This window comes from Oryza sativa, chromosome 11, assembly GCF_034140825.1.
Source record: "Oryza sativa Japonica Group chromosome 11, ASM3414082v1".
In the NCBI taxonomy this organism is placed as follows: domain Eukaryota; kingdom Viridiplantae; phylum Streptophyta; class Magnoliopsida; order Poales; family Poaceae; genus Oryza; species Oryza sativa.
Genome location: NC_089045.1, coordinates 4889582 through 4909568, shown reverse-complemented (window position 1 = coordinate 4909568; position 19987 = coordinate 4889582). Strand labels below are relative to the sequence as shown.

At 41.2% G+C, this 19987-nt stretch overlaps 1 protein-coding gene across 1 annotated transcript; it reads right to left on the bottom strand.

Annotated features, from left to right (window-relative positions):
- Window positions 1-884: 884 nt before the first annotated feature.
- LOC136354027 (leucine-rich repeat receptor-like serine/threonine-protein kinase SKM1) lies at window positions 885-3645 on the bottom strand. Its single transcript, XM_066305604.1, has one exon. It carries the CDS (start codon window positions 3000-3002, stop codon window positions 1095-1097), a length of 1908 nt encoding a protein of 635 aa, XP_066161701.1. The 5' UTR covers window positions 3003-3645; the 3' UTR covers window positions 885-1094.
- Between the last annotated feature and the right edge of the window lie 16342 nt (window positions 3646-19987).

Genomic DNA, 19987 nt, shown 5'->3' with positions numbered 1-19987 from the left:
GTAGTACAATGCAACCAACAACAGATGAATATTCATATCGTTCAGCAAAGTGCATCATATTCCGCTGTAAAACAAACCCAACAAGGCTTCCTGACCAAACAACAATCCCAAAGGTGGTAGCGTACATGACAAGGGCTTGTGAAAACTGAAAAGAAACTGCCTTAGAGATGAACGATGGAGAAGCCAGACTCATACTACTCTGTTAATCACCCTTTGAGATGAACGATGGAGAAGCCAGACTCATACTGCCTTAGGAGCACTTCCAGTGAACATTTGCTGGCCCAACTCATACTACTCTGTTAATCACCCTTTGATATGCAGTGATGCACATGTTTAGGATAGATGCAAAAGTTTGTTTCTATCTGATAAAATGAAGCACATGCTCTTCAGACACAGCACAATCCGCGTTCATGAATTATTTTAATGTGGTGTTTGTGATTCCTTTTATGTTCGGAGAAGGCCTGATTACAGAAATGAATGGAAATGGCTGGTGCGTATAGGACAAAGCCTCTTCTAAAAAATCCTGCTACTACTTTTGTCATCTACAGAAGACAAAGAACATGTTTTCCAGTGAACTGTACGTTTTCTTAAATTTGAGGCTGCTCTTCGCAATCTAAACTACTTCCTTTTCTTGATCTTTCCTTCCTAAACTTGGTATTGCTTTGGTTCTAATATTTCTACTTGCTCACTCATAAACTCTACCAAATTAATTCTTCTTGGCTAGGTACACCAACAATGCTTCAATAAAAAATTGGGTTTAATATAGTGACTGGATTGTGATGATTCAGCCAGAATGAATAATGTAAAGAACTAAAGACTTCAATATTTGCATAAATAAATTCAAGAAAAAATTCAGTAACCAAAGCAACTTGAAAATAACCACCTATAAAAACAGCCACCTCCGTTTATCAATAGGACTATGCAAATCAACCTTAGGCTTACCTCAGCATTTGTACATTAAGGATGATACAATAATGGCCTTTAATCCTTTTTCATGTCACCTAGTACATCTCGTAGTGACTTGAAGGTATCTGCAACTATTACTAATACATGGATCAACTTTGTCACCTACACAGGTATGGATTTAATGATCATCAATCGTCACAGTGAAGAGTCTCCAACCTTGGCATCAATTTTTCCCCTGGTCCAGCCCAATAGAAGGACAAGCTGAATCCAAGTACAAAAGAAGCTGCTGCGACCCATATAGCTGATCTGAAATCATCCTGGGAGCCTTTCATACTGCCTGAAGTTCTATTTTCTTCCGTGTCTAGTATGATGCCTGGATTTCCAGTTACATTGACCATCACCCATTTAGGTAGCTCAGGCAATGGTCCGGAAAGGTTATTGTCTGAAAGGAATAGACACATTAATCTTTCCAGGTTTGCAACTGAGGATGGCACCTGACCTGACAAGTAGTTTTTTGAAAGATCAAGACGCTCCAACTTCAGAAAGGTTCCAATGTTTGTGGGGATAATTCCAATCAACTCATTGTTCCCCAGATCAATGGTGATCAGAGACTGCAGCAAGCTGATCGACGATGGAATCACACCATTGAGCTTGTTGCCATGCAAACCTAAGTAGCAGAGCTTCAGTGACTGAGTAGAATTTGTGAAAGGTAGTTCTCCAGTGAATGAGTTATGACTCAGGTTAAGTATTTCCAGGGCTGACATGTCAGAAAATGAACTTGGGATATCTCCACTGAGATTGTTCTTTTGGAGCTTCAAGACTACGAGCTGCTCAAGGTTGCCCAGCCCAATAGGTATATTACCCTGCACCTGGTTTGATGACAGATCGATGAGTGCCAAGTTCTTGCATCTGCTGAGCTGCCAAGGTATATATCCAACCAACTTATTGCCATCTAACAGAAGATTAACCAAGTCAATGGCATTGCCTATTGATTCTGGGATGCTTCCACCGAGCAAGTTTCGACCAAGCCGAATACTATGGAGGCTCCGAGAAACATTCCCAGGGATGAACCCTTCAAGCCTATTTGCAGTGAGGTCAATGGTCTCCAAAGTATCAGGTGAGAGCAGTTCAGAGGGTATATCACCATTGAGCATGTTGTAACTCAAATCCAACATCCTAATGTTCCTGGTAATTCCTTGAGGAATTGAGCCAACAAAATTATTCTGATTACCTCCAAACCGAAACAGTGTGGTGACATTCAGCAAGCTCCGTGGAATTTTTCCTGTCAGGTTGTTTTCTGAAAGGACCAAAATCCTGAGTTTTGGGAAGCTCAAGAAGCCATCTGGGACATCACCGTGTAGATTATTGCGGCAGAGATCCAACAGAGTAAGATTTCCATACCTGAACAAACCCATTGGAATATGATCACTGAAATTATTACCCGAGAGCACGAGGTCTTCCAGAGAGGTAGCGATGCTTGTAGGGACTGGGCCTTCAAAACCATTGGAACTAAGGTTCAAGCTTCTCAGTTTTGGCAAATCACTCAGCTGGGTACTTATATTGCCATTTAAAGAGTTGGAGGACAAATCAAGAACCTCGAGCTTGTGAAAACCAACGAAATCACCAAGTTGACCAGACAGCATATTGCTACTGAGATCCAGCACTTGCAATTCAGCCTTCATGGGGCACGGAGAGAGTTGGCTTGGCAAATCGGTGAACGAGTTTCTCGAGAGGTTAAGAGATCGCAAGGTATGAAGATTGCATATGGACGCAAGGATGGTGGCATTGGAGAGGCCACATCCGGGGAGGGATAGCCTAGTGACAAACGCAGAGGATGCAACTGAAGAGCAATGAACACCACTCCATTGGCATGGATTTGAGCAGGTGTTCCAGTTCTTGGTACTGCCCACCGAGCTCAGAATATCTCGCATGATGTCCTCGTGTGCCTTGTTCAGTCGCGCTGGCGATTGTTCGGTGGACGCTGCCATGGGCACACCAAGAAGCAAGAACAGCAGCAGTAACAGTAAGCACAGGCTTCTATCGGGAGCATGGTGCCGACTCATCACCTCCATGGCTACTCTCAGCACTTTCTCCATCTTTCCTCCTGCAACATATGAAGACAGAGAAGCACAATGTTCAACACAAAAAATGTTCAAACTTCAGACGTTGTGTTGAAGAACGGTGACACATGTAGGAAGGGGTCCAGCAGACTGACTGAGCACGGCCAGCATTCGTTGTCACCGGTTCTCATTTGTCAACCAACCCCAGAGACCATTCATCGTGCAGCGTCTTGACTTGCAATGGTTTTTACTGGGCATCAGGATGTGGCCACAAGTCGGTGTCACAGTTGGCAAAAACACTGAAATCGTTCGAGCAAATGGAGCTGGTTTGCAGGAAAGAGGAATGAGATTTGCAACCCAAAAGAATTAAAATTCGACAGGGAGATGGATAACTACATCATCAAGACGCTATGCTGTCACGATTGACAAAAGCACGCGCACACGTAGAAATTGTAAAATGGTAGTAGCTGTCATTCAGTGATCAAACACAATGTCGTATGCTACAATTGTTCTAATTTCTAAAATGATTGGTACATACTAATCATATAAACATAAAGAGATAACTATAGACTCATGTTAAATGTTTAGGAGATTGTATCTTTGTTGTTCAGCACAAATTCACGATATATTGTATCATCATTATGTTATCTTCGTTGTTTTGTGATATACTGATATGGTATCGTAACACATTGCAACTAACACTCGGCTATAAACCATAGACGTATTAGCCCTTGCAAGTTGCAATAACGACGACTATCGAGGCACTACAATGACATTGAAGAGCAGTGCACTTTCCTTCAGATATAACGGCGAATGGATTCATTCATACACTGAATCTGTTTTTTTTTTAATTTTTCAATGTGTCTTTTGTTTTTATGTCTGAGTTGATTTTAGATGTAAGATTTTGTGATGTTGTATAGGTATGTCACATGAATACTGTCAATTCTTTTAAGATTTTCTATAACAATTTAAATGGTGTTTAAATAAATGAGTAGGCATTGCCTCGAGCGATTAAAAATTGTTCCTCTGAGGACTACTACTAGTGATATTTGTAATCATGTGGCATATGCCAGTATGAAGTATGAAATGATGCAAATGGGAAGGAGGAGAAATGAATTAGCAATTGGGCCGGAAATATCTCCTCAAGTTTTACTGTAAATGGGTTGGGCCAGAATTCCGGCCCATCCAAACGAGCCCTCTCCGTCTCAGGTACCATGAAAATTACTTTTATATTTTTGCAAACGCAAAAATACTTTTATATAGCAGTGTAGTTACTTCTAGTACCGAAAAGCTACTTTCATGAAACAATATAGTTACTTCTAATACTGTAAAGAGTTACTTCGCTTTTGTAGTGTAGTTACTTCTAATACTGTGAATAAATTATCAGTGTGGTTACTTCTAATACTATGAATATATATTACTAGTGAATATATATTTTCATGAGTTACTTTCTTAACAGTGTAGTTGCCTCTTATGCCATTGAAAGTTACTTCCTTTTTTCATAATTACTTCCCTATAACAACGTAGTTACTTTTAGTGTTATGAAGAGTTACTTCTTATATCAGTTCTTATATAAGGTAAAATAATATAGTGATTACTTTAAATAAGAAAGTCTATGTATTCACTTATGAATCTTCTCTATATTTTACGATTTTGCTATAAATCTGTTGACAAATTTCTTCCTCAGAATTTATCGATTTTTGACCCGCTTGATGAACCTCGGGATTCGTGCTTTTGCGTCAACGCTTTGATTTGTTTCTTTCGAGGGCCGCTGGCTGCCGGCAATGGCGCGGCTCATGCACGCGTAGATGTCAGACGAAGGGCAGAGATAAAGCGGCAGGGCATAGCCGAACATGCATGCATGAACGATGGCCTCCACACGCATCGTACAAACAGACATTGCGAGTTCGTAATCCCTCTTTCACGTGAGCAGTGCCAAACATAAGTTTTCTAAAGGTACATCTCACTTACATGCAAGTCATATTATAGTTACAGTGTAATTACATATAAGTTACAGTGTAGTTATACTAAAGTTACAGTGTAGTTATACTATAGTTACAGTGTAACTACATGTAAGTTACAGTGTAATTATTCTATACTTATAACGTAATTACAGTATAATTATATTGTATTTACATTTGACAAATTTTTAAGAGAAAATTTGTCGACAAATGTATAGGTACTCCCATATTTTATATGTGAATTTCCTTCACGTAGTTCTTTATTTTCAATTCACTCCTATATAATTAACTTAATGTTATTTTATGAAAAGTTACTTCTTTTCAAACTAAGTTACTTCCATAATTTAAATAAATTACTTTCAAGTATTTGAATATATTTAATGTTGTACATTTTGTCATATATTTTAAGAAGAGTATGATGGTTTAAACGGAATTTAAAAATAATGCATGGTTTAAAATATATAGACTGCAAAAGGTTTGGTATTAAGAAAAAAATAGATTAGTGTTGGCCCTCAGTACCAACCATTTACCTTATTTGGTACTTCCTCCGTCCTATAATATAAGAGATTTTAAGTTTTTGTTTGCATTGTTTAACCACTCGTCTTATTCAAATTTTTTTTTTGGAATTATTATTTATTTTTTGTGACTTACTTTATTATCCAAAGTACTTTAAGTACAACTTTTCGTTTTTTATATTTGCATAAATTTTTTGAATAAGACGAGTGGTCAAACAGTACAAGCAAAAACTCAAAATCCCTTATATTATGGGATGGAGGGAGTATATAACTAGCCATTGTCTTATTTGGTATATAGCTAGCTAGAGAAATATTTAGACAACACACTACCCACTACTGTGCACGGATGATAAAAACGTTCGAATCGGAAAAAGGACACCAGGGTCACGCTGTAAGTCTAAACAGTGCACGTGTACTTAGGGCATCTTTAGCTTCCAAGGATAAAGGTAGATGAACAGCCATTTGATCCCCCATCAAAATCCGCATTGAAACCTTTACACACTAATGGGTGTAAACAAATAGTACGCCCCTCTACTAAAGTGGGTTGGAAAGCCTGTATGGCTAATCTATGCAGGGTCAAAGCTATTTGATGTCTGACTCAGGCCTATATGACCGATCGATCGAAATACTCTAAGACTCCACCTTTGTCATATATTCCATATATCACATTAGATAGATATCATATTCTAGCCAATATTTCTCTCGTGCCTTTCCGCGTTCATGGTTCGATATTCTGGTGTCCAGAATTTTTGAGGAGCCGGACGACGAAGCCTCAAAATTCTGGCAAAAAAAATTTTTTTGGGTGTCACATCGGATGTTTGAACGGATATCGGAATGGGTTTTTGGATACGAATGAAAAAACTAATTTCATAACTCGACTGGAAATGCGAGACAATCTTTTGAGCCTAATTAATCCGTCATTAGCACATGTAGGTTACTATAGTACTTATGACTAATTATGGACTAATTAGGCTCAAAAGATTTGTCTCACGATTTCCCCTAACTGTGCAATTAGTTTTTTTAATCTATATTTAATGCTCCATGCATGTGTCCAAAGATTTGATGTGATATTATGTGAAAATTTTTTGGGAAACTAAACCGGGCCTAATTAGATTTTACCCTCTGCTTCCTAATTAGATTTTACCTTTTTCGAAGCAGGTGTTGGTTTCATTACATATGAGAGTATCCTTTGCATAAAAGTAGTATTCTATATGATTAACAGTGTTTCCTAATGTTGCGGGATATACTCCCTCTGTCTCATTATAAGTGCATCCATAAATTTTCATGCTCAACGTTTGACTGTCCTTATTTAAAAAAATATGAATTTTTTTTAAAGTTAAGTCATGCATAAAGTACGATTCATATTTTATCATCTAATAATAATAATAATAATAATAATAATAATAATAATAATACTAATCATAAAAATATTTCTAATAAGATGGATGGTTAAAGTTAGGCACTGAAATCCACAACTGCGCTTATTATGGGACGGAGGGAGTACCATATATTTAAGTGCACTGACAAAGAGTACCATTAATATTTGGTAAATATTCATTAATACCATTGATTCTTTTTTTGACAGTATTAATACCATTGATTCTAATATTACCATTAGTACATAATTAAACTTAATGTACAAATCTTAAGAAGTCCAATTATTCATGATAAATTAATTCTCATCAAGATCACTATCCAAAGTAGGTCAAGATCTATAGATGTCGTGTACACAGACTTACTTTTGGATCTAACCAACTCTAGAGTTAGTTAAAAAATAGTTCTAGACTAGATCTATAGAATTCATAATGACAATAAATATGGGAAATATCTACCGATAACCATAGAATAAGTGAAATCCCATGAAAATCGGACCTATTTTTCTTTTTTAAATTCATGAAAAATTATTAGAGATAGGTATTGGTATGAGATATTTTTACTAAAATTTAAGTCCAAACTCAACTCCCGTTTGGGATGATCCAAAAGACATCCCCCTTAATAACACACTATAGAGGCTTTCAACATGTCTAATTGGGGTTAAGTAAAGAAATAGAGGATGCCCATGCACACAACCGTGCACACCAAGTAATGAATACCACTGAAAGTTCTAGAAAAAAAAATGTGCATGTGCTTTAGATATAGTATTACGTATATGTGCAAAGTCTTATATTTAAATTCATCATACCTAAAGAGCAAAAACAAAAATAAAATTCTAACATATTTATACATTTATAAGTGACATAATTTTTATTTTTTAGACTAAAATATAATAAATTTATGGTTAAGACTTTATATATAGGTGTAAAACTACGTGGAGAATACTTTCCCTCCAACGCCCGAGCCTAAGGGGAAAAAGAATCGGACATGGCTAGTATCTGCCTCTGCTAGAGTATTAGGGCCCCCATCTTTTCGATTATATTTGTACTTATCAGTCAAAATTTAAATTTTCAACCTTAAATTTGGAGTTGATTTTGATGTTTTTTCATTGAAGTTTATTTTTCAGTCTTTGCTTTTAGATCACAACACGTATATAAAATTTTTATCCACAAATTATTTTTCATTTGTAAATATACCGTTTCGCTTATTTTCCGAATAAGCGAAACCATGGGGCCCATGACAGAGACAAATACTAGATAGCAGGAGTACTTCTGAATTGGTCGCAATTAAATTTTTTAACAAGATCCTACGTCATTATATTTCGATGATTTTTTTACAATGCATCTTTTATAAATGTTGCATTTAGTGCTATTTAGATGTTTTGATAAGTATTCTCTTATGTTTCACTATATAATTTGTAAATGTTACAGCGATGCTTTTGGATATTTTAATAATTGTCCTTATATATATATATATATATATGAATACATAAAAAATTCATATGAAACATTTTTATAAAATATAGAGTGAATTGCATATTGGACCACTAATATTTTTACCTTGTTTGCACATTGGACTAGAGGTAAATCTACCTTTTCACATTGGGCCTGCTAACTCTATAATAGTTGCACATTGAATCGGTGTTCTTCTCCAACTCTCTTCTCCGTTGAGTTGTATTGTATCCGATCTGTAGAAGTCTCCACACCTGCCATCTAGCTCAAGCTCACTACCACAGATGAGCAAGGCTCCGGGAGACTAGGACTTCGAATGAGCTGCCGCCGGCTGGTGATCAAGCCCTTGCCCTACGCTGCATTGAGCTCGACCTTCACCAGTACCACCTTGCACTGGAGCTGCATTGAGCGTTGCCCGGGCCGCGCTCGAGCTCACTATCGGCGGTGAGCAGACCATCAAGATTGCGCCACCAATCTAGCTTGACCTCCTCCAATCTCTGCCTGCGCACTGGAGCTCAAGTTTGAGCTCGATCTTCGTCAGCTCAGGCCAATCGGTTGATCTCGCCCGCACCCGTCCCTGCATCAAGCTCAACCCTCCTGGTCCTACAATCTCTCAAGCTAAACCTCCATCCGACAAGTTGCTGCAGGGGAGAAGTTGATGGTGAGCAGCTACGATTAGGTTGAGACGTTGAGTAAGCGTTGGCTAAGCTCCTTCGTAGATATCTGTTAATTGTTGGCCACCAGTGTTCGAGGGAGATAAGAGATACCAACACTGACTGATATGTGGGCCACTAAATTTTTGGTAATAATACCTAGCCCAAAATGAAAAATTGTGCTACCACTTAGTCCATCATGCAACAAAGGTAACAAAAACTGGTCCATTATGAAACTTTCTCTAAAATATATAGATTTTTTTATGTGTTCCACTCTTGTTAGGACTTAGGGCCCCTTTGAATCGCAGAGTTGAAAAAATGGAGGGATAGTAAAAACACATGATTCTGATAGGAATTGAAGTGTAAAACAGAGGATTGCAAAACATAGGAAAAACATAGGAATGGTCGTTTGATTGGAGCGCAGGAAAAACGTAGGAATCAGATGAGAGAGATAGACTCAAAGGAAATTTTTCAAGAGGTTGGAGCTCTTGCTAAATTTCCTCTAAAATCCACATGCAATGTATCATTCCATAGGAATTTCATAGGATTTGAAAAGCTTCAATCCTTTGAATCAAAAGGTCAAATAGAAAAATTTCCTATAGAATTTGAATCATATGAAATTCCTATAAAAATCCTTTGATTTAAAAGGGCCCTTAATGTTTTGTGCAATGGTTATCATTTTTGCAGTTAATATTTTATAAATATTGCATCTTTCTGCATGCAGGTATTTCTGCATAACCACCAGCATACGGAAACACGTATTTCTACATGCAGGTGCTTAGGTGGCCCACAGGTAGGCCGGTTAAGTTGTCCGCCCGTTCAAATGTATTTCCAAGGCAGGCAATATGGTGCACTACTTAAAAAAAAAAACATTTTCACACACTCCCTTTATTTTTATAAGCGGGCTAAAAAATTAGTTTGTGAAAATGCGTAGGATTCCCTTGGTGAAGGCCCATATGTGAAAATCGATTTTTATGGACGGTTATGCTATTAGGCCCGCTTGTAAAATAGGTATCGATTGAATGTAATAGCTGATACAAAATCAAAAAAGGACGCATACACCTATTGACTTGCACCGACACACACCTTAGGGTGTTTAGATGGAGGGGTAAAAAAATTTTAACGTGTCACATCGGATATACGGACACATATTTAAAGTATTAAACGTATTCTAATAACAAAACAAGAATCCGCCTGTATGTAAACTGCGAAACGAATTTGAGGGAGTAAATGTTAGAAGAGGGAGTAAATGTTAGGAAGTGATTATCACACTCCCACGTGATGGTTATGCGGGAAGGGGGCAGCGTGCGCGGAGAAATGGGACCAGATCTGAGCTGCACATCCAGACGCGAAACCACGCCGGTGCCGCGCTACGGTTCCACAGGAGCGAGGCGGTCCCGTGTGGCCCCACTCGGCCACTCTCCACCACGCAGGACAGGGCCGCGGAAGCGAGGTGGTCCCGCTCCTGTGCTCCACGGGACCGGTCCTGTTCCACGCTTCTGCTCCATGACATCCGGTCCTGTTCTGCGCTTCTGCTCCATGGCACGATGTGGTCGCCGTTCCCGCGTGTCCGAGCTGCGCTTCCCGCGTTTCGGATTGGCGGATTATGTGTATTTCTGCTCTCTATGGATATATAAACGTAAATTATTAAAAATATATATATTTCAACTTTTTTTTTCCACACATGCTGCCTCACTCACCCAGCCACACCGCAGTGGGCCCACCACCATCCATTCGTAGCACGGTATTGGGGACGAGAGGCCAACCGCGGTGTGGCTGGGTGACGGATCGATGGTGGTGGGCCGTGGAGTGGCGGGGAGGCCGGATCCAGATGTTGTGCCTCCAGATCCGACGACGACGACAGGAGTTTCTAGATTTATTTTTATTTTTGTTTTTTCTATCAAAAATATTGTGTAGAGTTCTGCAAAAATTAATTCTCGCATGGGGTTGCAAGGCCTACCCGTGAGATTCCTCATTTTCAAATAGTACATTTGATTCCAGGCGGCCAGGCGAGTGCTCCACCAATTTGGGAAAATCGATTTTGTCCGTCTACGAAAACATTCTTGTGTATGCTGCACGGTGGTTCCCCAGGTCCCTAATTGCATGTGCAGAACTAGTGTGTTTATTCGAAAAAAACATTTTTCAAGCAGTGGCTGTAGGATTTCGAATACTGTGATTGTGATTAATTAGTGAGTAGTTCTGGTAAGTTGACGGAGTTATGTAATCCTAGAATTGATTGGTCAGATTGCAGTTACGTTGCGTGGGCGTGGAGATGCAACGTACAAAATAATATTTGACCTAGGCCGGCATGTGTGTTCTCAAGAAAAAGAAAAACCTAGACATGTGATGCGATCAATGATAGGGATGCATTATGGACTATATATATGGATTATTTTGGCCTTGTTTAGTTAAAAAAAACATTTCACCTACCCATCACATCGAATGTTTGGACACATACATGGATTATTAAATATAGACGAAAAAATAACTAATTACACATATTACGTGTAAATTACGAGACAAATCTTTTAAGCCTAATTGCGCCTTAATTTGACAATGTAGTGCTACAGTAAACATTTGCTAATGACGGATTAATTAGGCTTAATAAATTCGTCTCGTGGTTTGCAGGCGGATTCTGTAATTTATTTTATTATTAGACTACGTTTAATGCTTCAAATGTGTATCCATATATCCGATGTGACACGCCAAAACTTTACACCCCTGAATCTAAACACACCCTTAATCAACTTCTTTAAGTTTTATCAAATTTATAGGAAAAACATAGTAATACTTTTAACACTAAACAAACATAATATCAAAATATATCGAAGGTTAGATTTAATGAAATTAACTTGATGTTATAGAGTTGCTATATTTTCATACAAATTTGACTAAATTTATAGAAGTTTGACTTTATGATATAAAAAGGAGGGAGTAAATAAACAAGCAAGTCGATGAAACCATGGGTGCTAATGGATCTATCATTCGTAGAACATAATCAAGGAGATCTTTGTGTCGATATTCGAAAGGAAACAATCCTGTGGGTCCATCGGGATATTTAGGAACAATGACGACATGTGCATTTTGTACGATGCTAGACGCACACGCTAGTGTGTTCATGATAAACATGTCCAAAGTAATTATTTAGTTGACTAAATAATAGATGAAAATGATTAGCAAGTCTTAATATAGTTTTATGCATTTTAATGCACATAAATATAAAAAACAATTTAGAGATATATCAATGCTGACATCAGAACCTGATACCTATCAGTATCATATTGAAAAATGGATTAATCTGATATTTTAGAGCAACTTTCATATAGAAAGTTTTCGCACAAAATATACCGTTTAGCAGTTTGAAAAGCGTGCCACGAGTATCCAAAATTTCATCTCCGTCTTGTCGGAGAAACGAACAATATGGTCATCATTCTATTGGCTGAATGCTACACCATTCTGTTGTAGGCATCCACTGTAATTGAGGCATTTAGCCTATTCCCCACACATAGATAAAGCAAAACTTTAACAAGCCTCAAAAGAATTACATAAAGAAGGAAGAAACAAAAATCTACCAAATACAAGCAGATCAGCCCGCAGCCTTTTTAGATAAAGCAAACTTTGTTGTCAAGTTGATATGCAAAACCACTTCCAGCTTATATACGTAACTAGAATATAATATAATTAATATCAACATCCAGCCACTTCCAGCAGGAATATAGAGTTAGAAAAGTAATGATGAAACGTACACGATGGAGAATATAGCGATGTCCATAACTAGTACTATATATGAAAAAAAAAAAGAATGGAGGAAGTACAATGCAAAATATGAGACTGTAAAACAATATATTTTCCTATGCCCTACAAATATAATCCATGTTATATGTTCATATATTTCAGATATCCAAATATATTCACTTGAGAAAATTATGTTTCCTGCGCTTTATATTATAAGCTAACTACTAGAGATGGGAAGGCTTCCGTGTGCTCAAAACCCACGGGAACAGGCAAAAACACACATCAACGCCGTTATCGAGTTCTAGCTCACGGTAACGCTCACACGGTGGCTTAATCGGTTTACCGTGTGGCCCGTGAGTTTGCATGAAAACGCACAGGATGGTTGAAAATCTTACCGAGTGTACTAAAAATTCGGGACTCACGGTAGCACTCACGATGTAACGGGCTAACGGCGGTCGTAACAGAGAACGGTGGTTTACCGTGCACTGGGGTCACACGGTAACATTTTGTTCGACACGCCAATAGAGCTCGACGCGCACAGATGGAAAGCGGTGGATTCCGGTGCTCCCGTGAATCCTAACACACGGTATGTGCTTGATGGTTCCCGAATTTATTGTTCTACGCACGGTAAGTTACCGTGTGTTTAGAGAAACACCCAGTAATATTCGTAGGCACACGGGAGCCTTCCAATCTTTAGTAGTGAAGATATTTTGATTTTGTTTTCTTAGTCAAATATTTATAAATTTGATCAAATTTATAGAAAACATAGAAATATTTTCAACACTAGATAAATATGGTATTAAAATATATTTAATGTTAAATTTAATGAAACTAATTTGGTGTTCTAAGTTTTATTATTTTTTCTATAAATTTAGTTAAACTGATAAGATGTTTGATTTAAAATTATAAAGCGTCTCATAATTATGAAACCGAGAGAGAGTATAATTAAGAACGGAGTGCTGGCTAGCTAGTTAATAATGATTCCACTAACTATATAGCCAATGTGCTGCCACCAGCTAGCTAAGTTCATCCGATCAGTAACCCCAATGTAAGCTACGCAAAATACTTTTTTTTGTTCGAAAAACTACACAGAGACATTGAATTGTCAACTAATAATAAAGGCTTCTTACTAGAGCATTCCGAACGTACTCCCTAAACCTCACACCCTTAGAGATAGCTTTCTAAAAAACCTCCCTCCTTATATTTCTTTTCCTTTGCTCTCCAACTGACGACCTAAGATTCACCTTATATTTCACATTTACCATATTTTACTAATTTTATGAAATAATACGTACATTGATATTTATATTTTTAATAGATAACATAGGAAGGGCCATGGAGTTCGGGTAAATAGGGTACGCGATAATAGCTCGGAACGGAAGGTTGTAACTGGAGAAATAATTTAAAAAAATCTGTGATAGTGAAGATATGGCCGGGGGACGAGCAAGGGGGTGACGGTTAAAACAAAAAATGGTAGCGCTAATAATGATAGGGTTTGGTTTTTTAAGATCTACTCCCTCCATCACAATAAGTAGCAATCTAGAGTGAATGGCACTGACAGGCACAGTGACAGTGAACAAGCTAACTAGGGAGATGGGTGACCCGATAACGAGTGGGACATAGGCTCACCAAATTTGATGAGAAAGAAGGTCATGATAGGGGACCCTAAATTTAGAGATGGATAGGAAGTCCCTTTAAACAACGATTTTAATAAAATCACTTAGTGCATGTTTGGTTGGAGGAATTTTAACCTATGGGAATAGGAAAGATAAAAAAAATGAAGGCATGCAAACATCAATCCATATGAATTTTTCAATAGGTTTGAGTAGTTAGATTTTGGGGCAATTGTACTTTTGGCCATATTTTAAAGTCTAACCACTATTTTGGCCGTACTTTCTTAAGTTTACCCATTTGACCCTGTTTTTCAAAAGACGAAGAGTACCCTATTCCGTTAAGGCAACATAATGGCATTAATTTAGGGGAAAATGGCTTATATGCCCTTGTTCATTTGACTTTACTTTTTCAAAGTTTCAAAGTTTTTTGCTTGCTGAATTTTGTATTTTTTTTAGAAATTTGACTAATTTCACTTAGATTTGATATATTTCTTTACAAACATAACTTACATTTGACAGATTTTTGATAAAATTGACAAAAAAATTTACGAATCCAAGGTTGCATACTTTCATATACGAACTGAAAGGAAAAAAAAAACACAGCAACCCCTTTCCATGGTGAGACGTCCCAGCAGGGCGTCATACCGAGCAGGCCTCCCTCCAAAACCGGAGAGGGCTGCGCGTCGGACGTCCGATGCTTTAGGGAAAAATCGGACGCTGACGTCAGCATGACGTCAGCGCCCGATTTACGTGCAAAACTACTTTTAAACTGATTTTTCTCTTAAATTACTTATCCAAATCATGATCCGATTACACCATTAAATTCGTTGCAATTAAATCTTCAAAACAAGACCACACATGGATATATTCCAATGAAAAAAATTAGCTTATTATTGAATTATTTTTAAAATGTTGCACGATGTTCCACCAGGTATATCGGAATTGTTTCACTAAGTAGATCGAAAATGTTTCACTCGTTTAAATCTGGTGTTGTTTCACCTTATATAAAAACAATGTTTCAACAAATAGTGGAAGAATGTTTCAGTTCACTGCAACATTAGATCTATACATAGTGAAACATTATAAGTACACTAGGTGGAACATTTTTCGGTGAAACAAAAAATGAAACGAATTTCCTTAATAGAAGGTTTCCAAAATATATGGGTTTTTTGTTGCAATGAAATATTTCAGTTCACTGCAACATTAGATCTATACATAGTGGAACATTGTGAGTGCACTAGGTGAAACATTTTTTGTGGAACAAAAAAATAAACCAAATTCCCTTAATAGAAGGTTTCCAAAATATGTGGGTGATTTATTGCAACGGCGCATTCCACTGTAACATTTGATCCGTACACAGTGAAACATCATGAGTACACTAGCTGAAACATTGTAAAACTACTGGTTGAAACATCAAAAGAGACCACATGCAACATTAAAAAAAATCAATAAAAAAATTAAAATATTTTTTTGATGAAATATAATCATGTGTGGTCTTGTTATAAAGATTTAATTGTAACGAATTTAGTGGTGCAATCAGATCGTAGATTAGATAAATATTTTACGATAAAAAATCTTTTGAAGAAATAAGAAAAGAAAAGATTCTTTGCATGCATCATGCTGCGGTGGCAGACAGTGTCCGATTTTCTCCACCCCGCCGGTCGTCCGGGTGTGAGCATTTTCGTCCAAACCACGCCACCACTAGCAGCATTCAGTCAGGTTGGAGAGCGGAGCTCCAACTTGACTGCATTTTCATATAAGCCATTTTGCCCTGAATTAATGTCATTACGTTGCCTTAACGGAAGAGGGTACTCTTCGTTTTTAAAAAGCATGGTCCAATGAGCAAACTACAAAAATAGGGTCAGATTGATAGTTAGGTGCCGAAGAAACAATCCCTTAGATTTATTAATCAAGTGGACATTCGCTTGTTTCTTGTGTACCATCTAAATAGTTAAAAAAAAGAGTTGCACCACAAACAAGCACGGTCAAATTTGACTCCTTTAAGTTGCACTACTAGAAAATGCATTTTTCCCGACGTGGGGGTCTGATTTCCGTAGGCGAACATGACCCTTGAAGCCAAATAACCGCCTACAAAAATATAAATCGGGGTGAAGTTTGCTATCGCAGACGTACCACTTAAGCGACGCCCGCGAAAATCATACCTACAGAAAAAAAAATCTAAGTCTTATCTTCTCCTCCACTCCCTCCCCACCACTCATTTCCCTCACTCAACTCTCCCTCTCCCTCAACATTTCCCACCGGCCGGGCCGTCCCCCTCCCCTCCTCTCCCCTCCCTCCCTCTACCGGCGGCGGCACGGGGCGGCGGCGGCGGCGTGGACGGCGACGACGACGAGGCTCCCGGTGCGGCGCGGCGGCTCCCCTCCCCTCCCCTCCCAGATCCGGCTGGAGGGAGGCCTAGGAAGGGCGGTGGGGCGTGGGGCGGCGACGACGACAGCTCGGCGGCGGCGGTGACGACGAGGGCGGCGCGGGGCGGCGGCGGCGGCTCCCCTCCCCCTCCCTCCCAGATCTGGCCGGAGGAGGGAGGGATGTCATGCCTAGAAATTCCCGAATAGAATTCCAAGCAGAATGTGCATTAAAACCCCCGTCCAGGACCGGCCGGGGTACACAAACGACAATGTTGACATACAGATCCACGCCTTACAAACAATATAAAAGTCTTACATAAATGCAGCGGAAAAACAAAAGATAACTGGAGCTAATCCTTGACTTGAACTGCAGCGGGAACACCACTCCACAGGCATCCTCGACGGCACGGACGAAGCCTACTCCTCGGAGAACCCGCCATCGGACACATACTCGAGCTCTGGGATTGGGGGAAAATAGAGCAAGACTGAGTACTATCCACTGTACTCAGCAAGTCATACCGGAATGGGGGGGGTATGATGCAGGGATTCAACAAGGGATAGCTAAACAGGTTCATTTGCATAAATACTAGCATTTATAAACAGGAATTGAATGCGAAAACAGTTGTAATAATTAAGCAGTATTAATCATCCACTGTCCAATGTTACACCACGTTGCAACAGGCCCAACCATCCACCTATACCATCCAATTTCATTAGACTAAACTAAGGTGAGTCTAATCACGGTGAGTCTGGTTGACCGCCCATAACCGCGGGCACGGATATTCGAATAGTTTTACTCTGATCAGAGGTGTACAACTGTACCCACAAGACACAGCCCCACGACACGTTTCCGTGCGCCGACATGCCACCACGACATACCGGAAAGAGGCCGTGACAGGACCCTTCGCATAACCCCCTCTAACCAAGCACACCACACCTCAGGTTTCACCCCCACTCCTCGCAAGGCAGCGGGCAGTCCCCTCTCGTGCCTAGGTGAATCCGGAAGCCGCATAGGCCGTCGCAGGGCCCATCCAAACTCCATCATGCCCACCCTTGCCTGGATGCGTCTGCTAGAGGAAAGCTACACTACAAGCCCAGCCGTTGCCCACGCTGGTTTGTGGTAAGTACGATAAGTTCTTCCAGGGTTTCCCGCGAACCGGTCCTTAATTGCCATGGGCACGACTAGCAAAACCATACACCCACAGCCCACCATGTGATTCATTTTATTTAACCAACACCAGAGCGGTGGTACTAATCCAACATTATCAAATAAACCTATAGTCTAGGTTTTAAATGAGATTTTCCCATTGTGTGCTAGTTGAACTAAGCATGGCTAAGCAATTCCTAGTCCAAAGTTTAATCATGTTATAACCCAAGCTAACAAAGGAGCATGGTATAATTGCAAAACAAATGCGGTATTTGAAAGAAAACATTAGGACATTTGCAATATAGGATCAATATGATCAAGTGACAAGCATGACTTGCCTTGCTCTGCTGCTGGAGGAACCTCGGCGACTATTTCGAAGTACACCGGAGCGTCGGAAGAGCCGGAATCTAGCGACATACAAGGCAAACAATGCAAACAGGCTATAAGACTACTGAAACAGAGAACAAAACCATTTTTAATGGATTCTACACATTTTTCTTGATTTACTGAGACTTGAATGGGCTTAAACGGAGCTCGGATGAATTAGTTATGAATTTTAGAAGATTCACTGTGTTTATTACTATAACAAAAATCCTTAAATAATTTATTGCGCAATATTTTCCAGGGCTGACGTCAGCACGGGGGGGAGGCGCGGCGCCGACAGGCGGGCCCCACTGGGCAGCGACTCAAGGGGGGGCGGTTCACCGTGGACCGGGACCACGCGGGTGGTCCACCGCCGGTCCACGGGACCGACGGCCCAGATCGGCCCCGAGCCGATCGGGGGCGGCGATAGAGGCGGCCGCCGGGCTCGGCTCGGCATCAAAGCCGGCTGGCCGGCCAGGGCTAGCGGCGACGGCACGCGGCCGACGGCGGCGGCGGCCGAAGGCGTCAGCGCGCGACTTAAAGCGGTGGCGCGGCACTAGAAGGGGGAGGAAGGGGAAAAGAGGGGAGGGATGCCTCACCGAGGGTGGCCGGCGCGGAGGAAGACGACGGCGAACGGCGACGACGAGCCACGGGAGGACGACGGCAACCGACGGACGGGATTCGGGGTGCCCTAAGGAAGGAGAAGAGAGAGATTAGAGGGAGGGAGATGAACCACGGCGACCGGCATTCATGGCCGAAGGCGGCGGTAGAGGTTGAACTCACCGGAGCGCGAGGGGATGCGAATTCCGGCGATGAATCCCGACAGGGAAGGGGCGGCCGGGGTGGAGCTTAGCCTCGCGAACCCGACGGCGGCGACGGCGCGGTGCGGTGGCGACCCTAGCGGCGGCTAGCGGCGGCCGGAGTGGCGGAAACGGCGGCGGCGGGTGGTTGCACGGCGCGGGAGCGATGGGGAGCACGAGGGAGTTCGGCGAGATGGGGAAAAAGCGAGAGGGGGCGACGGGGAAGCTTAAATAGGGGAGGGGAGCCCCGGACGTGGCCGGTAGGGGCGAGATTTTGCCGGCCAACGTGGGGAGTGGGGGAGGAGAGAGAGGCGGGATTCGAAAATCGAATCCCGGCCATCTCGGGCACGGGCGCGAGCGCGAGAGAGGGGGAAGTGGGTGCGGGAGATGCGGCGCACGCGCAGGCGTGGCTGACGTGGCCCGGAGAAGGCGGAGGCGTGGACGCGGCGGCGGTTGCGGGCGCGGCAGCGCCGGCTGGTGGAAGGAGACGGGCCCGACAGGTGGGGCCCACCTGTCGGCGTTCCGGGGAGAGAGGGAGGGGCGGCTTGGGCCGGCCCACAAGGAGGAGGGCGCGCGCGCGGCGGGGTGGACTGGGCCGACGGCCCAAGAAGAGGAAAATGAGGGAAAAGGAAAAAAAGAAAGGAGGAAAAGAATTTCCCTGGGATTTAAAATATTGCATGCTCGATTTTAATTGGTTAAAATTATTTCGAGAGCTCTGAAAATTCCACTAAAAATCTTGTTAGTGAATTTCGACTTGTAGAACTCAAGAAAAATTCCACATGCCAATTCCGATTATTATTTGCATTGATTTAATAGGGTTAACTCTTGCTTTGCACCGGTATTTTCTTAGGGTCTCTTATTAATTCGATTTTAGGCTTAGGAGGAGAACTTCAGGGTGTGACAAGGGAGGAGGAGGAGGAGGAGGGAGGGGGGAGGCCGGCTCCTAGATCTGGTCGGAGGAGGGAGGGGGAGGCCGGCGGGGGCAGCGGCGGCGACGACGGCATGGGGCGGTGGTGGCGGCTCCCCTCTGCCTTCCTCCTAGA

What these genes read in the sequence shown, in the direction of transcription:
- LOC136354027 (XM_066305604.1), bottom strand. Translation starts at nt 3,002, where the DNA reads ATGGAGAAAGTGCTGAGAGTAGCCATGGAGGTGATGAGTCGGCACCAT.